At 31.7% G+C, this 19,375-nt stretch overlaps 3 protein-coding genes across 3 annotated transcripts; 2 read left to right on the top strand and 1 right to left on the bottom strand.

Annotated features, from left to right (window-relative positions):
• Window positions 1-3,101: 3,101 nt before the first annotated feature.
• On the top strand, window positions 3,102-5,518 carry LOC115887847 (endoglucanase-like). The gene is made up of 6 exons (XM_030907362.1): window positions 3,102-3,182; window positions 3,748-3,885; window positions 4,190-4,322; window positions 4,674-4,861; window positions 4,917-5,058; window positions 5,302-5,518. Exons 1-6 carry the CDS (start codon window positions 3,137-3,139, stop codon window positions 5,414-5,416), a joined length of 762 nt encoding a protein of 253 aa, XP_030763222.1. The 5' UTR covers window positions 3,102-3,136; the 3' UTR covers window positions 5,417-5,518.
• Window positions 5,519-10,208: 4,690 nt separating this feature from the next.
• On the bottom strand, window positions 10,209-11,324 carry LOC115887860 (piggyBac transposable element-derived protein 4-like). Its single transcript, XM_030907370.1, has one exon. It carries the CDS (start codon window positions 11,322-11,324, stop codon window positions 10,209-10,211), a length of 1,116 nt encoding a protein of 371 aa, XP_030763230.1.
• A 1,683-nt stretch (window positions 11,325-13,007) lies between these two features.
• LOC115887851 (endoglucanase-like) lies at window positions 13,008-15,618 on the top strand. Its single transcript, XM_030907364.1, has 6 exons — window positions 13,008-13,088; window positions 13,654-13,791; window positions 14,096-14,228; window positions 14,580-14,767; window positions 14,823-14,964; window positions 15,209-15,618. The coding sequence occupies exons 1-6, from the start codon at window positions 13,043-13,045 to the stop codon at window positions 15,321-15,323; spliced, it is 762 nt and encodes a 253-aa protein (XP_030763224.1). The 5' UTR covers window positions 13,008-13,042; the 3' UTR covers window positions 15,324-15,618.
• Window positions 15,619-19,375: the final 3,757 nt, after the last annotated feature.

The following is a 19,375-nucleotide window of genomic DNA, read 5'->3' as shown; positions in this document are numbered from 1 at the left end:
ATGATATCTGGAAATTCAAGTTCTTCTAGTAAAAGATATAATTCATCTGTTTTATGTCTTAAGGACTGAATATTAATAAGGAATAGACCAAGCTTGCTATCGCTTAATTCTTCAGAGGGTGCTTGATCCTCTGTTCGCGTCAATTCAACTAAAAATTTTTACTCTTATTTGGGGAACCACTGGAATAATATTTGCCATGACTTTCCCTAATTTTTTGAAGTCGTAGAAGGCTCTCCGCAGAAAAGAATGACCTGAAAGCTGAAAGATCTGCATCAACTTCAGTTGAACCAATACCATAGGCGTTGTGGAAGCGGTAGTACAACTTACGCAAGGACTCCAGGTCACTAGGTAGCCCTTCTGATGCAAGCATCAATTTGATGCTGGTACTAGTGTGTCCTTCAAAACACACACTGGATGGTTGGTCGTGAAGATAGGCAAGGAATAGCCTAAGAGATTTCAAAATGGAGGGGTCCCTCAACCTGGCCAACACGTAACGTCCATTTACCGCATCTGAGTCCTGAGACAGCCGTACTATAGGTGGGGTCATCGGGTCCATAACTGCCAAACCATCTCTCTTCGCACTTCCCTGCACAATAATTTCTGGATTTTCCATCGCCAGGGACTTGCAAGCAGCTATAGCCTCCCTGTCAGACCCAATCTTAATAGTTCTTACCTCCCTTGGCATAGTTGCCAGTGGTGGGTCAAGTAGGTGAGGTAGCTTGCGGTTCTCAATGATGTTTATTTTGAGATTTTGAGCAGGTTCAACCGAAGAAGTAAACGAAGCTTGGCTTAAGGATGTTGAGGTTGAATCTATTATGGTTCCCGGCGGCCACATATTTATGTCCTTAAGCTGCACCAAGTGACACCTCTTTTGCACTCCAATTTTGAAATCGGAATGGGAACTGTCCTTATTTTTCAGCATTGGAAAGCATCTGATGAAGTCGGTGGTTCCTAGTTTTTCTTTAACATAGTGCGCAAGTTGATTCGCTGTGTAAGGAGGTGGAATTCTGGACACCACCACATAATTCCAGTCTTCTCTTATGGCGGCCTTAGGAGGTTGCGATGACACTATTTCGGGTGAAACTAGTTTTTTTGGCGAATCTATAAAAGCTGTACTATTTTGGTGATCTATAGGACCCGTCTGCGTTGAAATGGATTTTTTCCGCTGCATATTATGATCTGTACTAAAGATTGTGCTACATTGACTCTGTGTGAAGGAATAAAATTAATATGAGAGCGACACTTAAATCTCTCTTCAATAAAGATGATGTTTTTAAAGTATGTTCCGTCACTTTTAAAAAATGCTTATATTTGCTTCGTAATTGAAGTTTCTCATTGCTCCCCTCGAGTTTTGTTTTTCGATTTCTTTCTTTCTGCCAGCTGAAAAACGTAAACTTTTCGAAAATCGTAATGTAGGGGTTTAAGGGGCGTCCAGGCCAGATGAGCGAGCAGTAACGAGCGCGTGCAAACATTTATTCAATTTCGCTCGTGATTTCTGCTGCTCTCGAGCACATGCTCAGTATTCGTCCAGACCTAGCGATTATTTGTATGTTCAACGTTTATCGGTGTATGGCACTTCATGTTCATAATGTCGGAAAAAATTATTGCTTGTCCGTCTTTCATTGTATTTTATAAATTGTTGAAACGTCAAAAGAGAAAACGACTGCAGAGGAGATGGTGGAACATAACTCTTTTTAAAAATCGAGTTTCTCATGGTGGTAACAATTTACTAAACGATGTTGAAACAGTAGATTCTGGAAATTTTAAGAACTTTTGTCGGATGTCACTTACAGATTTTAATACCTTATTAGATTTAATTGACATAAAAATAATGAAAAGTGATACCAGTTACCGAAAAACAATTTCACCTAGAGAAAAGCTAGCTATAACCTTACAGGTCTTGGCGATTTTTGTACTCCTCTATTAGTTCTAAAACAACTTCATTCGGCCATTCCATTTTTTATATTCGATCGCAAACTTGGTAAAAAAATCCCGTCCAAACCGAACGTGAAATAGAGCGAATTTTCTTTAATGTACCGACACGGCGCGGCGTGGAACAGCGTTGAACGCGAGCAAGCAATCATTCGCTCGCTCGCAGAGCCGTCCACACCAGTTAAGCGTTCATAAGAACATACCCGAATTCTTGCTCGCTCCTGTTCGCTCATCCGTTCTGGACGCCCCTTTAGAAAAACGTCTTTTCATTATCCAACTTCTTTGTCTCTGCCTTTTATAATGTAACTACATTTCTCATCATAACTGGTGAAATCAGGCGACGAATTGAACTACGAACACTGAACTTCAAAAGTACAACTAACTGAAGAAATTTCGTCAAACTTCAAAACCTCAAAATTATTGGTAATTTTCGAAAAACAAACTTAATAATTTCATGCTTAATTAGAAGATCGCATGTTGAAATCAACACGGGTTTGTCAACCAACATTGGGATACGTTTCCGTGCTGACTTCACTACCGCGACCAGCGCGATGTTGAAATCAACACGCAAACGCTCCCGGACTAAGAGCATTTTAAATATTATGATCATAGAGATTATTATGTTACCGCATCATTATTGTTTAATATGCCTAATTCTGAGACATTTTGCAAAGCGACTAAAAAAAGGCTCTTTGTAAAAATTAATTCTATTGTTTAAAATGCCGGCGTTTTATAATATGCCTAGTATTTTTGCAAAAAGCCGAATTATTCGATACCAAAAGAAAGAAAAAGTCCGAGCCTTTGAATCTTTTTGCTTCTTTCGGATATATACGATATTCTTGTAAATTGCTATTTATCTAAGTCCTAAAATATACTCATTTTCATTGTTGAGAGTTGTCATTTCCTTTAATTTGTTCGTATGATTTACAAATTGTCAACAAGGTAAAAAACAACTTGATATTCAATTATTGTTCCACCAATAGAACTGGGTGGTTATTTTTGTTTCTATTTTATAAAACTCACATAAGTGTTTTTTAAAATACCAATGTACTTAAAAAACTGATTCTTTAAATTTTCATATAGGTAAGTGATTTTGAACAGGTACTTTAATTCTTATTTTTATCTTATTTATAGATTTAGATAGTGAAATTCAAGCTATATAAATTGGACACTAAACTTTAAAATATACAGTTGTTTTACAAAAATGAAAGTTCTAATTGTTTTAACCTTTTGTATAGTTTACGTCTTCTGTAAGTTCTTATATTTTTTCTAAAAATTATTTTTGTTGTTCTTTATTATGCAATATAATTTTATTTTTTTAAATTCATGTTTTTACATTAAATTTGATAAATACTAACAACCATTGTAATGGGTACTTAATAGTTCTGTATTTTAAATAAAAAGTATCTGCTCTATAATGTAACACATTGCACACATAATAAATAATATCAAATATATTTATTTTATAGTTTATAAAAATGTGTAAAATTTATATTGTGGAAAAACAGGGAAAATTCTCCTGTTTTTTTTTACTTAGATTTGTTAGAAATTTTGTTCGGACTTGTGGTATAATTTAACATATGGAAATACATACATTAACTAAATTAGTATTTATTCATTTTTATTAAAAACGATACTGCAAGTTGGTTAATGCAACATTTATTTTCATAAATATTAATGGTAATATTGTTTGATAAATGTCAAATAACTGAGAAAAAAGGAGAAAAGATAGAAATGTGGAAAAGTAGATTTTAGTATCTTCTTTTCTACATTATATCTATCTGAAATAATCTAAATACGTTTTTCTATTTATAGGCGGGTCTATTTTGACCCAGAGGCAACCGGAAATAAAAAAAGTAGTTGGAGGTTATTCGGGATCATGTACCACATCTCGCTATTGGGATTGCTGTAAGCCAACTTGTTCATGGAAAGGAAACACAAACACGGATTATGGTAAATTGATTTCAATTGCAAGAATAAGATGCATTTTTTACTTATAAAATTATTACATTTTGTTTTGTGTAATATTCGTTATGAATGTTGGATAAAATTATCTTTTTTTTACAATTTTTATTTTATTGATACTAAAAGAATAGGAATAATACACGGTCAGATGTATTACTGATACACTTGCTAACAATCAAGTTTAAACTATCACATATTATTTTATTAATTCAGGTTTTAAACCTTTTACTATTGATATATATGTACCTCAAAGTGAAATACATGTAAAGTATTCAAATTTTTATTTTTATAGGTCCAGTAAGAGCTTGCAGCAGCGATGGATACAATGTAGATGATGGAAATACTGAATCTGGATGTGTTGGAGGGAGCTCATACATGTGCAATAACCAACAGAGTGTTGTTATTAACTCCACGTTAGCTTATGGGTAAGGATTGATGACAAAATTAATAATAACTATTTTATTTGTTATTAATTTGCAAAATAAACATTAGTAACATAACAAATATCATTACATTTAAGTATACAAAATACGCATTACAATATTTTGTTATGTAGACTCTGTGCTTCTTGTTTAGAGGGACTTTAGCAATAATGTGAAATAAGTTTAAAGTATAAAATGCTTAGAACTTAACAGATTTTCTATGATATTATTGACTATTTTTGTAATAAATTTTTGTCCCTGTAAAAAGATTCAAATATATATTTTTATTTTCTCTCCATAATATTTAGAGAGTCTTTAATAACAATTATCGACAATAAAACCACTCTGTTCCAGATTTGCCGCCGCTATGTTCATCAGCCCCCCTGAAAACATGTGTTGTACTTGTTTCCTTCTCAGTTTCCAAAAGGGCGAATGGGGTGACTGTTCCGGAAAACAGATGGTTGTCCAAATTACAAACACCGGTGCTGGTTCTAGCAACTCTAGCGGTGATCAAAACAACATCGAAGTTGCCATGCCTGGAGGTAACGAGAATTATGTGGCGTGTTATAGCATAAATAAAATTAATTTCTATTATAGGTGGTGTCGGATATTACACAGAAGGATGTAAAACTCAATGGAATGCTCCAGACCTAGGTTGGGGTGACCAGTATGGAGGTGTAACTACTGAAGACGGCTGTTATGAACTTCCTACTCAACTTCAAGATGGATGCAAGTTTAGGTATGTGCTTTATTAAATATTTGATTGATTGTTAATATTAATTAACTTGTGTGTAATAACTTTTTCTTTGAAATATGAATAAAAGAAAATATATATTTAGAAATATTATATAACTAAGCATTTAAGTACTTGATAATGTCTTTTATACTTGTTAATTTGCTGGTTAATTACCTATTTACCTGATAACACCGTATAATATATTATAGTTAATGTTTAATATAATAAGTCCATCATGTTTTTTAGATGGGAGTTCCTTAATGGTTGTTCAAACCCACCAGCAACCTTTGAACAAGTTGTTTGTCCTCAAGAAATTGTGGATATATCCGGCTGTAAAATGGACCCTGTTTGGAATTCGTAGAAATAAACACTTTAAATGACAAAGTTGTGTGCCATATGTATTGTATAAATTGATTTTTTTATATTTATGTTTTAATATATTTTTATATAAGGAATTATTAAATTTGAGACTTTTTATTATTTCTATTTTGTCCTAATAACTCGCATATTTTTAGGTTCGCATCACTGATTCAATCCTATTTAAGAATTCTGATTCGATTCTTTTCATTGCAATTTGAATACAGAATTATGGAATTTTGAGTAGAATTAACTAAAAATATCTACATGATCTTTGTCTGGCAAGAGGTGTTGCATTTAAAAAAAATCGAGATATAGCATTTTAAATATTCCGATTTTCGTGACGCCATAAAAATACCCTGTATAGGACAATGTAAATTTTCTTTCGATAATTTATTCTGTTGTTTTTATGTTTAGAAAAATATAGCTAAGTATTTATAAAGTTATACCTATTCACTCCAGTTTTTAACCACTTTTCGTATATAGTGTTTTTAACCAAAGTTTTAGTAAATAAGAAACAAAATGGCAACACCGCATAGTGCTTTAAATAAAAATAGTGTACTATATGCACAATTTTATGCTGAATCCAATTATCTACAGAAAAATGGGCGTTGCAATTAAAAAAAAATAAAATTTTATCATAACTTTTTTGTGACACCCTGTATACAATAAAATATTTTTAGTATATGCCCATCTATAAACGATGCAACATCTGTATAGAACTTTTTTTCATATCTTCGACAACAACGACGATATTGGAGTTCCACGCACTAACGGGCCACCCTGTTATCAGCTTTTTATTTTAACTTTATAATGTTAATATAATTAGGAATTAAGATATCATTAACTTATAATAATATATTAAAATTTTTACCAACAATCTTTACTTAATCTTAATCTTTTTTTTTTACTAAGTCTTCTTTTGCATATACAGGTTGGTCCGAACTGTATTCCGGAAACTTCGGCAGCACATTCTTCACATAAAAATAAGTAAAAAAGTTCGTATAAATATATGTCCTAAAATGCTTAGTTTCAGAGATACAGGGTAAAGTAAAGTAAAGTTTCATTTTTATTTTGATTTTTTCTAAATAATTTCTGAAGTAACGTCAATATTTGGATGAAAATTGGTGTGTGGATGTTTCTTGACATGAGAAATTTGATTTTGATGTCAATATCACTCCTACCAGTAGAGGGTGCCACCTACATGTGTGTTACCTGTTTTGAAGCGTAATAACTTTTTGTCCGTACCTGTATAAAACTACCTAGTGAAAAAATATACATTTCCAACACTTTTTACGTAAAAAATATCTCTTTGTAAAAATCGCTACGAGCAACCGTTCTTAAGATATTTAGAATCAAAATAGTCAATACATGTCATTATTGACGAAAAGTAAACACGTTGAGTTAGATAATATAGTTATTTCACTGAAATAATAAATTTGGGAAATTTTTATTTTTTTAAATTAATCATAAATTTTTCTGCAAAAAATGATGATAAAATAGTTTCTGTTGAACTTTTGACACAAAAACATTTCAAATTTATTATTTCAGTCTAATAATTATTTAGTCAACATGTTTAATTTATGTCAATGATGACAGGTATTGATAATTTTAATTCCAAATATCTCGAAAACCATTACTCGTAGCGATTTTTACCAAGAGCACTTTTTCACGTAATAAACGTCGTAAATGTATATTTTTTTACTCAGTAGTTTTATACAGGTACGTACAAAAAGTTATTACTCTTCAAACCAGTTAAAAAATATGTAGGTGGCGCCCTCTACTAGTAAGAGTCATATTGACATCAAATTCATATTTCTCATGTCAAAAAACACCAAGACACCAATTTTCATCAAATATTAATGTTACTTCAGAAATTATTTGGAAAAAATCGAAATAAAAATGAAAGTTCTACACCCTGTATCTCCGAAACTAAGCATTTTAGGACATACATTTATACGAACTTTTTAACTTATTTTTATCTTCAGAATATGCTGGCGAAGTTTCCGGAATACAATTCGGACCACCCTGTATATTATTATGTTTATAACCTTTCTTCCTTTGAATTAGGGTTGCCACCTTTTTGCATAGTAAAAAAATACATTGGACTATGGAAAAGGACGACTGGGGCGGGGGGGTGGGGGGGTTAGCTTGTTGATTGGGAACCGCTGATTATAAATCGCGACTTTAAAATTTTGAAAAGCTCTTTTTAAGATCAAAATGGTTAGAAATAAAGCCAAAACCTGTTAATATTCGGTGTCTAAACATTCATTTCAGATTAAACGGCGAGTTCTAAATAATGTTGCCGATTCTAAACAGTACTATACTGTTTTATTAAGATTAAAAATGATACTTTTTGTGGCGAGGCTGTACGTTTGACATTACAGGCGAAGCACAAAGAGTAATTTTTACCCGAATAGAACATGCTATTTTTTCAAACGTTAAAAAACATTTTTTAAATAATTACCAACTTTACAAATAATATAAAAACATTTAAAAGTAATACATTTATTTATGTTTTATAACATGTCTAATTAAATTTGGATGAAGGGAATATTGCTGGTTGCTGTAGATAATTTTTTCAGAGAAAATACGTAAATAAAAAGGACTTTTTAGGTCAAAAAAAGTCAAAAGGACAATTTGTTCCAAAAATGACTGTCCTTTCCAAAAAAGGACAGGCGTGCAGCAGTCTCTTAGACGGATACTGCTCCCAGGGTCTGGGTGTTCGGGTTGAGGAAGAGAAGACGAATCGTGTGCACAAGTGGTCGATTTATTAATATTTAACTTACGTTATTATCAGTGTATTTCTTATTTGAAAATAAGAAATTTACTCTTAGTCTATTTTTAGTACTTTCTAATATAATTTGAAAATCTTCAGAGAACATCATACTTTTTAATTTTCGCATAAGTGTCTAAACATCATTTTTTGAATACAGGGTCCGTCAGTACCTAGTGCGTCAGTCATCTGTATCTCCTAGAATAAAAACTTTGGCATTTTGTTTAAGTGCAAACCTATAAAGTATGTACTGGGATGTATCTTAGAAAAATATTTTAACTGCTATAGGGTGGCTCAATGGGTGTGAGTGGATCAGGATGATTTTTTTTTAATGAAACACCCTGTACATATATGCATTTTTGGCTTCCTTTCAGACAGTGGCGAATACAGAGGGGAGACCATGAGCCCCCCCCCCTTTTTTTATTTTCAAGATCGGATATTTTAATATGTTTACATAAGAAAAATTCGATAAGGTTGTTTTTCTATTCAAAAAATTGTAACAATCCATCCATTTACTTTTAGAGCATAGCAATTTTCAGCAATCGTGTAATTTTTTTATTGATAAAGATTTTCACATACTGTCTACAAAGAAAATACAGCAGGAATATTAACAAAGTTCTTGAAAAAAAACTACAATCTATTATTTCTAATAGATTTCGAGATATCGATTTTTGAATTCAGAGTTCTAATAGCGCGACCACTATCGAACACCTACTCAATTCCACTTATTTTTACCAAAAATGCAAGTGTTTCTAGCTTGCACTTAAAAAAATCCAAGCTATGGGGAAAATTACAACGACTCGTTAATAAATAAACAAATTAAGTATCACGAAACGTAATTAAATCGTGAAGCTGAACGCATGACGTACACCTTACCCTAGAACTTTAAGTACTGACAGAGGTATTGATTGGGTCGACCGGTCAACTGCGACAAATCTGCTATATCCCCTTCCACGACTTTTAGCGATGTGCACAGTTTCTCGGTTTATTTCATACGTTTGGCAACGTGTTTACTATCCTCTCTTTGTTCAGTACATTATAAACGCATTGTACTCTTCTTACATACGGAAATCTCGACCCAAGACTAACCTTTGCCAGCCCTTACTATATAGTATTAGTATATATATTGCTCTTTTGTATCTTGAAAGCAACGCGATAGTACTAAAGATTGTGCTACATTGACTCTGTGTGAATGAATAAAATTAATAAGAGAGCGACACTTAAACCTCTCTTCAATAAAGATGATGTTTTTAAAGTATGTTCCGTCACTTTTAAAAAATGCTTATATTTGCTTCGTAATTGAAGTTTCTCATTGCTCCTCGAGTTTTGTTTTTCGATTTCTTTCTTCCTGCCAGCTGAAAAACGTAAACTTTTCGAAAATCGTAATGTAGGGGTTTAGAAAAACGTCTTTTCATTATTCAACTTCTTTGTCTCTGCCTTTTATAATGTAACTACATTTCTCATTATAACTGGTGAAATCAGGCAATGAATTGAACTACGAACACTGAACTTCAAAAGTACAACTAACTGAAGAAATTTCGTCAAACTTCAAAACCTCAAAATTATTGGTAATTTTTGAAAAACAAACTTAATAATTTCATGCTTAACACGTTGACTGCCAAGCACGAGATAACTATGTGGTCGCTAATTTATTGTCAGGCGCCAGCCACGAGTTATCTCGTTTTTGGAGAATTGTTTTGCGGCGCCCAGTACGAGTAAACCCGTAGCATTTACGTTAAAGCATAAGGGGATGGGCGTCCGCAATACACCATTAAAACACAGTGGCTTCAAAAACAATTTTTTTTATTTTGTTTTTTAGATCCAGGATACAAAATATAGGGATACAAAAAAGTTAAAAAATATATTTACGTTCTAACATTTACGTAAACTTGGTTACGTAAAATGGTAAAAACTGAGCTGCAAGAACAGGGAAACTATTGCGAAAGTTTACAGCAGTAGCAGAGTTATCAAAAATTAAAAAAAAAACATCTAATACTCTTAAAAAAAAGGATAGCTATTTTCAGTTTAGGTGATAGTACTTGAAGCAGTTTTCAACACATAGAGCTGGATTTTCTTCGCACACAGGACAGAAATAGCGTGTTTCTCGTTGAACTTTTTTTGAAGTACATACCCGACAAGCCCTTGTAGGTCGTTGCTTTTCCTCTGTTGGTGGTATAGCTTCCAAGTAGTGAAAATCGCCCCGCTGTACTCTGTTATATGTAGGCATTTTATCACCTAGGAGAGTAGAAACAAACATCTCTCTAAATTTCAGGGATTTTATCTTGCTTCCAGTCGATTTACGGAAAAGCAAGTATGCGTTATGTATATATAATTCGAGAATATGCAGTGCAATCTTCTTCGGCCATCTAATAGTTTTTCTTAACGCACTGTAGTAACTAAGCATTTGATCGGACTGATCGATACCTGGCATTCTCGCATTGTAGTCCTTTATTATATTTGGCTTCATGGAAACTTTTCCGTTCTTGTTGCGTACTTCGACCATTTGTACCTTGTGCAAATTTGAAATCGTTAATACTTCCCGTTTGTCTTTCCACTTGCAAACAATAACCGATTTGCGTCTTTGCCATATACACTCGCTTTTCTTTAGTTTTTTTGAAACAACATACTTTGGATTTCCTTTTCGATTGCTGCGTAAGGTGCCACAAATATATGTTTTTCTCGCTGTCATGTTGTTTGTTAGGCCAACTGAATTATAAAAATTATCAGTATAGAGAACATAACCCTTATCTAAATATTTCTCCATCAAGTGAAGAACCACACTTGCAGCATGCCCCAGATCATTTTCGGTAGGTTCTGATTTTCCGCAGTATACTTTTATTTTTAGAACCATGCCAGCAGATTCGCATAGTTCATACAATTTTATCCCGTACTTATGCTTCTTATTTCTAATATATTGTCTAAAAAACAGCCTGCTACGCCATAAGATCATTGATTCATCAATGCACACATTTTTATCTGGAACATAGTGATCTTCCAATAATTTAATGAAATGATCGAGGACTGGTCTAATTTTATATAATCGATCTTCTGTTGTTTCCGTGTTGTCAGCAAAATGCAAAACACGCAACAGTAACTGGAAACGATTTCTACTCATAACCTGACTCCAAAAGGGCATCTTGTACATGATATTTTGAGACCAATAATGCTGAATAGACGGAAAACTACATGGACCCATATGTAAAAGGAGACCGAAAAAAAGTCGCAATTCATTTGGGGTTGTGTCGACCCATCTGGTCAATCTGGAGGACCTCGTCAACGGATTCTCTGCGATCTTCTGTGTTGCGTATAAATTTGTTTTTTGTACTAATAGCGTACAAATTCGTCAGAAAAAAACAAATTTACTAAATATTCCATGGTTATCTGCCCTTGAAACTTTAATCCGACATCATTTACCAAAAAATTAAAATTTGGTGGCTCCTCCTCAAGGTCCACCCACTCTGCGTCTAAATTTGGTTCTACGGGTGGCTGAATCGGATCCTGATCACTTTCACTTGTAGAAATCTGCTCACTAGACGTTTTATAGTCGGGGTCGTCATGTCATCCGAATTGTCCTTTAGGAAATTGCCCCACTCAGCCTCATTCATTTGGGCAAATTCATCAAGTCTCGGTCATTCAAACTGCGTTTTCGCGACGTTTTTTTAGCTCAAAGTAACACAAACAGCAACAAAAACATAGGTTTTTCAACAACTAGAAAACGTTAAGGATAATGATCCATCCGACTACACGGCTAGTTGCATACTAAACCGCCTGAATCGCCTGATTCTGCAAAATAGGTTATGCACGCCGTGTGTTTATCGTTTTCCCGCTTTACGAGTCATCTCGTGGTTGGGCGCGTCAAGCAAGTTCGGCTTGGAGACGGCCGACCACGAGATAATTCGTAAGTTATTTTTTTTTAAGGAAATCTACATGCGGGACAAAATTTTAAAATTAGTAGTTTTTAGCACATTTTAAATAATTATTGCGATTTTCACACCGTGGCGTCCGGGAAAGTTTTAAAACAAAATACCATGGCAGTCCACGTGTTAATTAGAAGATCGTATGTTGAAATCAACACGTGTTTGTCAACCAACATTGGGATACGTTTCCGTGCTGACTTCACTACCTCGACCAGCGCGATGTTGAAATCAACACGGGTTTGTAAAATTGAACAACAATTTCGTGCTGATTTCAAGACCGCACGGTGTTGAAATGAACACGGAAATGCTCCCGGACTAATAGCATTTTAAATATTATGATCATAGAGATTATGATGTTACCCCATCATTATTGTTTAATATGCCTAATTCTGAGACATTTTGCAAAGCGACTAAAAATAGATAGGCTCTTTGTAAAAATTAATTCTATTGTTTAAAATGCCGGCGTTTTATAATATGCCTAGTATTTTTGCAAAAAGCCGAATTATTCGATACCAAAAGAAAGAAAAAGTCCGAGACTTTGAATCTTTTTGCTTCTTTCGGATATATACGATATTCTTGTAAATTGCTATTTATCTAAGTCCTAAAATATACTCATTTTCATTGTTGAGAGTTGTCATTTCCTTTAATTTGTTCGTATGATTTACAAATTGTCAAGGTAAAAAACAACTTGATATTCAATTATTGTTCAACCAATAGAACTGGGTGGTTATTTTTGTTTCTATTTTATAAAACTCACATAAGTGTTTTTTAAAATACCTAGTACTTAAAAAACTGATTCTTTAAATTTTCATATAGGTAAGTGATTTTGAACAGGTACTTTAATTCTTATTTTTATCTTATTTATAGATTTAGATAGTGAAATTCAAGCTATATAAATTGGACACTAAACTTTAAAATATACAGTTGTTTTACAAAAATGAAAGTTCTAATTGTTTTAACCTTTTGTATAGTTTACGTCTTCTGTAAGTTCTTATATTTTTTCTAAAAATTATTTTTGTTGTTCTTTATTATGCAATATAATTTTATTTTTTTAAATTCATGTTTTTACATTAAATTTGATAAATACTAACAACCATTGTAATGGGTACTTAATAGTTCTCTATTTTAAATAAAAAGTATCTGTTCTATAATGTAACACATTGCACACATAATAAATAATATCAAATATATTTATTTTATAGTTTATAAAAATGTGCAAAATTTATATTGTGGAAAAACAGGGAAAATCCTCCTGTTTTTTTTTACTTAGATTTCTTAGAAATTTTGTTCGGACTTGTGGTATAATTTAACATATGGAAATACATACATTAATTAAATTAGTATTTATTCATTTTTATTAAAAACGATACTGCAAGTTGGTTAATGCAACATTTATTTTCATAAATATTAATGGTAATATTGTTTGATAAATGTCAAATAACTGAGAAAAAAGGAGAAAAGATAGAAATGTGGAAAAGAAGATTTCAGTATCTTCTTTTCTACATTATATCTATCTGAAATAATCTAAATAAGTTTTTCTATTTATAGGCGGGTCTATTTTGACCCAGAGGCAACCGGAAATAAAAAAAGTAGTTGGAGGTTATTCGGGATCATGTACCACATCTCGCTATTGGGATTGCTGTAAGCCAACTTGTTCATGGAAAGGAAACACAAACACGGATTATGGTAAATTGATTTCAATTGCAAGAATAAGAGGCATTTTTTACTTATAAAATTATTACATTTTGTTTTGTGTAATATTCATTATGAATGTTGGATAAAATTATCTTTTTTTTACAATTTTTATTTTATTGATACTAAAAGAATAGGAATAATACACGGTCAGATGTATTACTGATACACTTGCTAACAATCAAGTTTAAACTATCACATATTATTTTATTAATTCAGGTTTTAAACCTTTTACTATTGATATATATGTACCTCAAAGTGAAATACATGTAAAGTATTCAAATTTTTATTTTTATAGGTCCAGTAAGAGCTTGCAGCAGCGATGGATACAATGTAGATGATGGAAATACTGAATCTGGATGTGTTGGAGGGAGCTCATACATGTGCAATAACCAACAGAGTGTTGTTATTAACTCCACGTTAGCTTATGGGTAAGGATTGATGACAAAATTAATAATAACTATTTTATTTGTTATTAATTTGCAAAATAAACATTAGTAACATAACAAATATCATTACATTTAAGTATACAAAATACGCATTACAATATTTTGTTATGTAGACTCTGTGCTTCTTGTTTAGAGGGACTTTAGCAATAATGTGAAATAAGTTTAAAGTATAAAATGCTTAGAACTTAACAGATTTTCCATGATATTATTGACTATTTTTGTAATAAATTTTTGTCCCTGTAAAAAGATTCAAATATATATTTTTATTTTCTCTCCATAATATTTAGAGAGTCTTAAATAACAATTATCGACAATAAAACCACTCTGTTCCAGATTTGCCGCCGCTATGTTCATCAGCCCCCCTGAAAACATGTGTTGTACTTGTTTCCTTCTCAGTTTCCAAAAGGGCGAATGGGGTGACTGTTCCGGAAAACAGATGGTTGTCCAAATTACAAACACCGGTGCTGGTTCTAGCAACTCTAGCGGTGATCAAAACAACATCGAAGTTGCCATGCCTGGAGGTAACGAGAATGATGTGGCGTGTTATAGCATAAATAAAATTAATTTCTATTATAGGTGGTGTCGGATATTACACAGAAGGATGTAAAACTCAATGGAATGCTCCAGACCTAGGTTGGGGTGACCAGTATGGAGGTGTAACTACTGAAGACGGCTGTTATGAACTTCCTACTCAACTTCAAGATGGATGCAAGTTTAGGTATGTGCTTTATTAAATATTTGATTGATTGTTAATATTAATTAACTTGTGTGTTAATAACTTTTTCTTTGAAATATGAATAAAAGAAAATATATATTTAGAAATATTATATAACTAAGCATTTAAGTACTTGATAGTGTCTTTTATACTTGTTAATTTGCTGGTTAATTACCTATTTACCTGATAACACCGTATAATATATTATAGTTAATGTTTAATATAATAAGTCCATCATGTTTTTTAGATGGGAGTTCCTTAATGGTTGTTCAAACCCACCAGCAACCTTTGAACAAGTTGTTTGTCCTCAAGAAATTGTGGATATATCCGGCTGTAAAATGGACCCTGTTTGGAATTCGTAGAAATAAATACTTTAAATGACAAAGTCGTGTGCCATATGTATTTTATAAATTGATTTTTTTATATTTATGTTTTAATATATTTTTATATAAGGAATTATTAAATTTGATACTTTTTATTATTTCTATTTTGTCCTAATAACATCTCGCATATTTTTAGCTTCGCATCACTGATTCAATCCTATTTAAGAATTCTGATTCGATTCTTTTCATTGCAATTTGAATACAGAATTATGGAATTTTGAGTAGAATTAACTAAAAATATCTACATGATCTTTGTCTGGCAAGAGGTGTTGCATTTAAAAAAAATCGAGATATAGCATTTGAAATATTCCGATTTTCATGACGCCATAAAAATACCCTGTATAGGACAATGTAAATTTTCTTTCGATAATTTATTCTGTTGTTTTTATGTTTAGAAAAATATAGCTAAGTATTAATAAAGTTATACCTATTCACTCCAGTTTTTAACCACTTTTCGTATATAGTGTTTTTAACCAAAGTTTTAGTAAATAAGAAACAAAATGGCAACACCGCATAGTGCTTTAAATAAAAATAGTGTACTATATGCACAATTTTATGCTGAATCCAATTATCTACAGAAAAATGGGCGTTGCAATTAAAAAAAAAAATAAAATTTTATCATAACTTTTTGTGACACCCTGTATACAATAAAATATTTTTAGTATATGCCCATCTATAAACGATGCAACATCTGTATAGAACTTTTTTTCATATCTTCGACAACAACGACGATATTGGAGTTCCACGCACTAACGGGCCACCCTGTTATCAGCTTTTTATTTTAACTTTATAATGTTAATATAATTAGGAATTAAGATATCATTAACTTATAATAATATATTAAAATTTTTACCAACAATCTTTACTTAATCTTAATCTTTTTTTTTTACTAAGTCTTCTTTTGCATATACAGGTTGGTCCGAACTGTATTCCGGAAACTTCGGCAGCACATTCTTCACATAAAAATAAGTAAAAAGTTCGTATAAATATATGTCCTAAAATGCTTAGTTTCAGAGATACAGGGTAAAGTAAAGTAAAGTTTCATTTTTATTTTGATTTTTTTCTAAATAATTTCTGAAGTAACGTCAATATTTGGATGAAAATTGGTGTGTGGATGTTTCTTGACATGAGAAATTTGATTTTGATGTCAATATCACTCCTACCAGTGAGTGGGTGCCACCTACATGTGTGTTACCTGTTTTGAAGCGTAATAACTTTTTGTCCGTACCTGTATAAAACTACCTAGTGAAAAAATATACATTTCCAACACTTTTTACGTAAAAAATATCTCTTTGTAAAAATCGCTACGAGCAACTGTTCTTAAGATATTTAGAATCAAAATAGTCAATACATGTCATTATTGACGAAAAATAAACACGTTGAGTTAGATAATATAGTTATTTCACTGAAATAATAAATTTGGGAAATTTTTATTTTTTTAAATTAATCATAAATTTTTCTGCAAAAAATGATGATAAAATAGTTTCTGTTGAACTTTTGGCACAAAAACATTTCAAATTTATTATTTCAGTCTAATAATTATTTAGTCAACATGTTTAATTTATGTCAATGATGACAGGTATTGATAATTTTGATTCCAAATATCTCGAAAACCATTACTCGTAGCGATTTTTACCAAGAGACCTTTTTCACGTAACAAACGTCGTAAATGTATATTTTTTTACTCAGTAGTTTTATACAGGTACGGACAAAAAGTTATTACTCTTCAAACCAGTTAAAAAAAATATGTAGGTGGCGCCCTCTACTAGTAAGAGTCATATTGACATCAAATTCATATTTCTCATGTCAAAAAACACCAAGACACCAATTTTCATCAAATATTAATGTTACTTCAGAAATTATTTGGAAAAAATCGAAATAAAAATGAAAATTCTACACCCTGTGTCTCCGAAACTAAGCATTTTAGGACATACATTTATACGAACTTTTTAACTTATTTTTAACTTCAGAATATGCTGCCGAAGTTTCCGGAATACAATTCGGACCACCCTGTATATTATTATGTTTACAACCTTTCTTCTTTTGAATTAGGGTTGCCACCTTTTTGCAAAGTAAAAAAAAGGCATTGGACTATGGAAAAAGGACGACTGGGGGGGGTAGCCTGTTGATTGGGAACCGCTGATTATAAATCGTGACTTTAAAATTTTGAAAAGCTCTTTTTAAGATCAAAATGGTTAGAAATAAAGCCTAAACCTGTTAATATTCGCTGTCTAAACATTCATTTCAGATTAAACGGCGAGTTCTAAATAATGTTGCCGATTCTAAACAGTACTATACTGTTTTATTAAGTTTAAAAATGATACTTTTTGTAGCGAGGCTGTACGTTTGACATTACAGGCGAAGCACAAAGAGTAATTTTTACCCGAATAGAACAGGCTATTTTTTTCAAACGTTAAAAAACATTTTTTAAATAATTACCAACTTTACAAATAATATAAAAACATTTAAAAGTAATACATTTATTTATGTTTTATAACATGTCTAATTAAATTTGGATGAAAGGAATATTGCTGGTTGCTGTAGATAATTTTTTCAGAGAAAATACGTAAATAAAAAGGACTTTTTAGGTCAAAAAAAGTCAAAAGGGCAATTTGTTCCAAAAAAGGCTGTCCTTTCCAAAAAAAGGACAGGCGGCAACCATATTTTGAGTACAAAGATCTAAGATAATCAGATGATTCAGTATGCTAGTGAATTTCGCGGAGGATATTAAATAAAAAGATTTCATTATTATTATTTTGTAATTAACTATTCTCAGTTTATTTCTTGTTTTAAAATAAGAAATTTACTCTACTTTTTGAATATAATCTGAAAATTTTCACAAGAACATCACACTTTTTAATTTTTGCATTAGTTCCTACCTTAACCATCAATTTTTAATTAAGTATTTAAGTATTATCAGTTACGTTATTATCAGTGTATTTCTTATTTGAAAATAAGAAATTTACTCTTACTCTATTTTTAGTACTTTCTAATATAATTTGAAAATCTTACATAGAACATCATACTTTTTAATTTTCGCATTAGTGTCTAAACATCATTTTTTGAATACAGGGTCCGTCAGTACCTAGTGCGTCAGTCATCTGTATCTCCTAGAATAAAAACTTTGGCATTTTGTTTAAGTGCAAACCTATAAAGTATGTACTGGGATGTATTTTAGGAAAATATTTTAACTGCTATAGGGTGGCTCAATGGGTGTGAGTGGATCAGGATGATTTTTTTTTAATGAAACACCCTGTATGTTATGCATTTTTGGCTTCCTTTCAGACAGTGGCGAATACAGAGGGGGGACCATGAGGCCCCCCCCCCTAAAAAAAAATTGTTAAATTGTGTTAAATATTAGGCTTTTTTGTTAAAAATGGCGCCCTAAAACCATATTCTACATTACTTTTTATTTTGGCCCCCCCCCTAAAATAAATTCCTGTATCCGCCCCTGCTTTCAGACCACTTTACATAATCCTAAAATAGGTGTAAATATGTTTCGATCGTTTCAGAGATAGGTTAGGTTACAAAAATGTAATAATAGGTATAAAAAATAGGTTAAATAATAGGTTACAAAAAAAGAGATAGGTTACAAAAATGCAGCAGCCATGAAATGCAATAATATGCAGGGTATTCCATTCATTCACACTTTTTTGAGCCATCCTATAGAAGTTAAAATATTTTCTTGAAATACATCCTAGTACATACTTCAGGTTAGCACTTAAACAAAATTTCCAACTTTTTTATTCTAGGAACTACAGATGCCTGAGGCATTATTGCCGGACTCTGTATAAGACACTTATTATTTTTCTAAATTACCAATTACCATCTTTAATTTTGAAACATGGATTATCTTTTATTTTATAAACAGAATTTAGGAAACATTACAATATGAATCAATGTAAAGTTCATATATCTTGAGGTTCTGAAGTATTTTGCTTTCAACTTAGTTAAATTTAATTCTGACATTAATAAGCATACCTACTTGAGTTTTTAATTTATTATTACATTCATTATCTTTTTCTTCATTA

Source organism: Sitophilus oryzae, unplaced genomic scaffold, assembly GCF_002938485.1.
Source record: "Sitophilus oryzae breed Bouriz unplaced genomic scaffold, Soryzae_2.0 scaffold_649_pilon_pilon, whole genome shotgun sequence".
In the NCBI taxonomy this organism is placed as follows: domain Eukaryota; kingdom Metazoa; phylum Arthropoda; class Insecta; order Coleoptera; family Curculionidae; genus Sitophilus; species Sitophilus oryzae.
This window is presented reverse-complemented; position numbering and strand designations above follow the sequence as displayed.

Excerpts from the sequence above, each read along its gene's own strand:
- LOC115887847 (XM_030907362.1), top strand. The coding sequence starts at position 3,137 with ATGAAAGTTCTAATTGTTTTAACCTTTTGTATAGTTTACGTCTTCT. Across the intron at positions 3,886-4,189 it reads AAACACAAACACGGATTATG|GTCCAGTAAGAGCTTGCAGC; the intron begins GTAAATTGATTT and ends TTATTTTTATAG. Across the intron at positions 4,862-4,916 it reads CGAAGTTGCCATGCCTGGAG|GTGGTGTCGGATATTACACA; the intron begins GTAACGAGAATT and ends TTTCTATTATAG.
- LOC115887860 (XM_030907370.1), bottom strand. The coding sequence starts at position 11,324 with ATGCCCTTTTGGAGTCAGGTTATGAGTAGAAATCGTTTCCAGTTACTG.
- LOC115887851 (XM_030907364.1), top strand. The coding sequence starts at position 13,043 with ATGAAAGTTCTAATTGTTTTAACCTTTTGTATAGTTTACGTCTTCT. Across the intron at positions 13,792-14,095 it reads AAACACAAACACGGATTATG|GTCCAGTAAGAGCTTGCAGC; the intron begins GTAAATTGATTT and ends TTATTTTTATAG. Across the intron at positions 14,965-15,208 it reads CAAGATGGATGCAAGTTTAG|ATGGGAGTTCCTTAATGGTT; the intron begins GTATGTGCTTTA and ends CATGTTTTTTAG.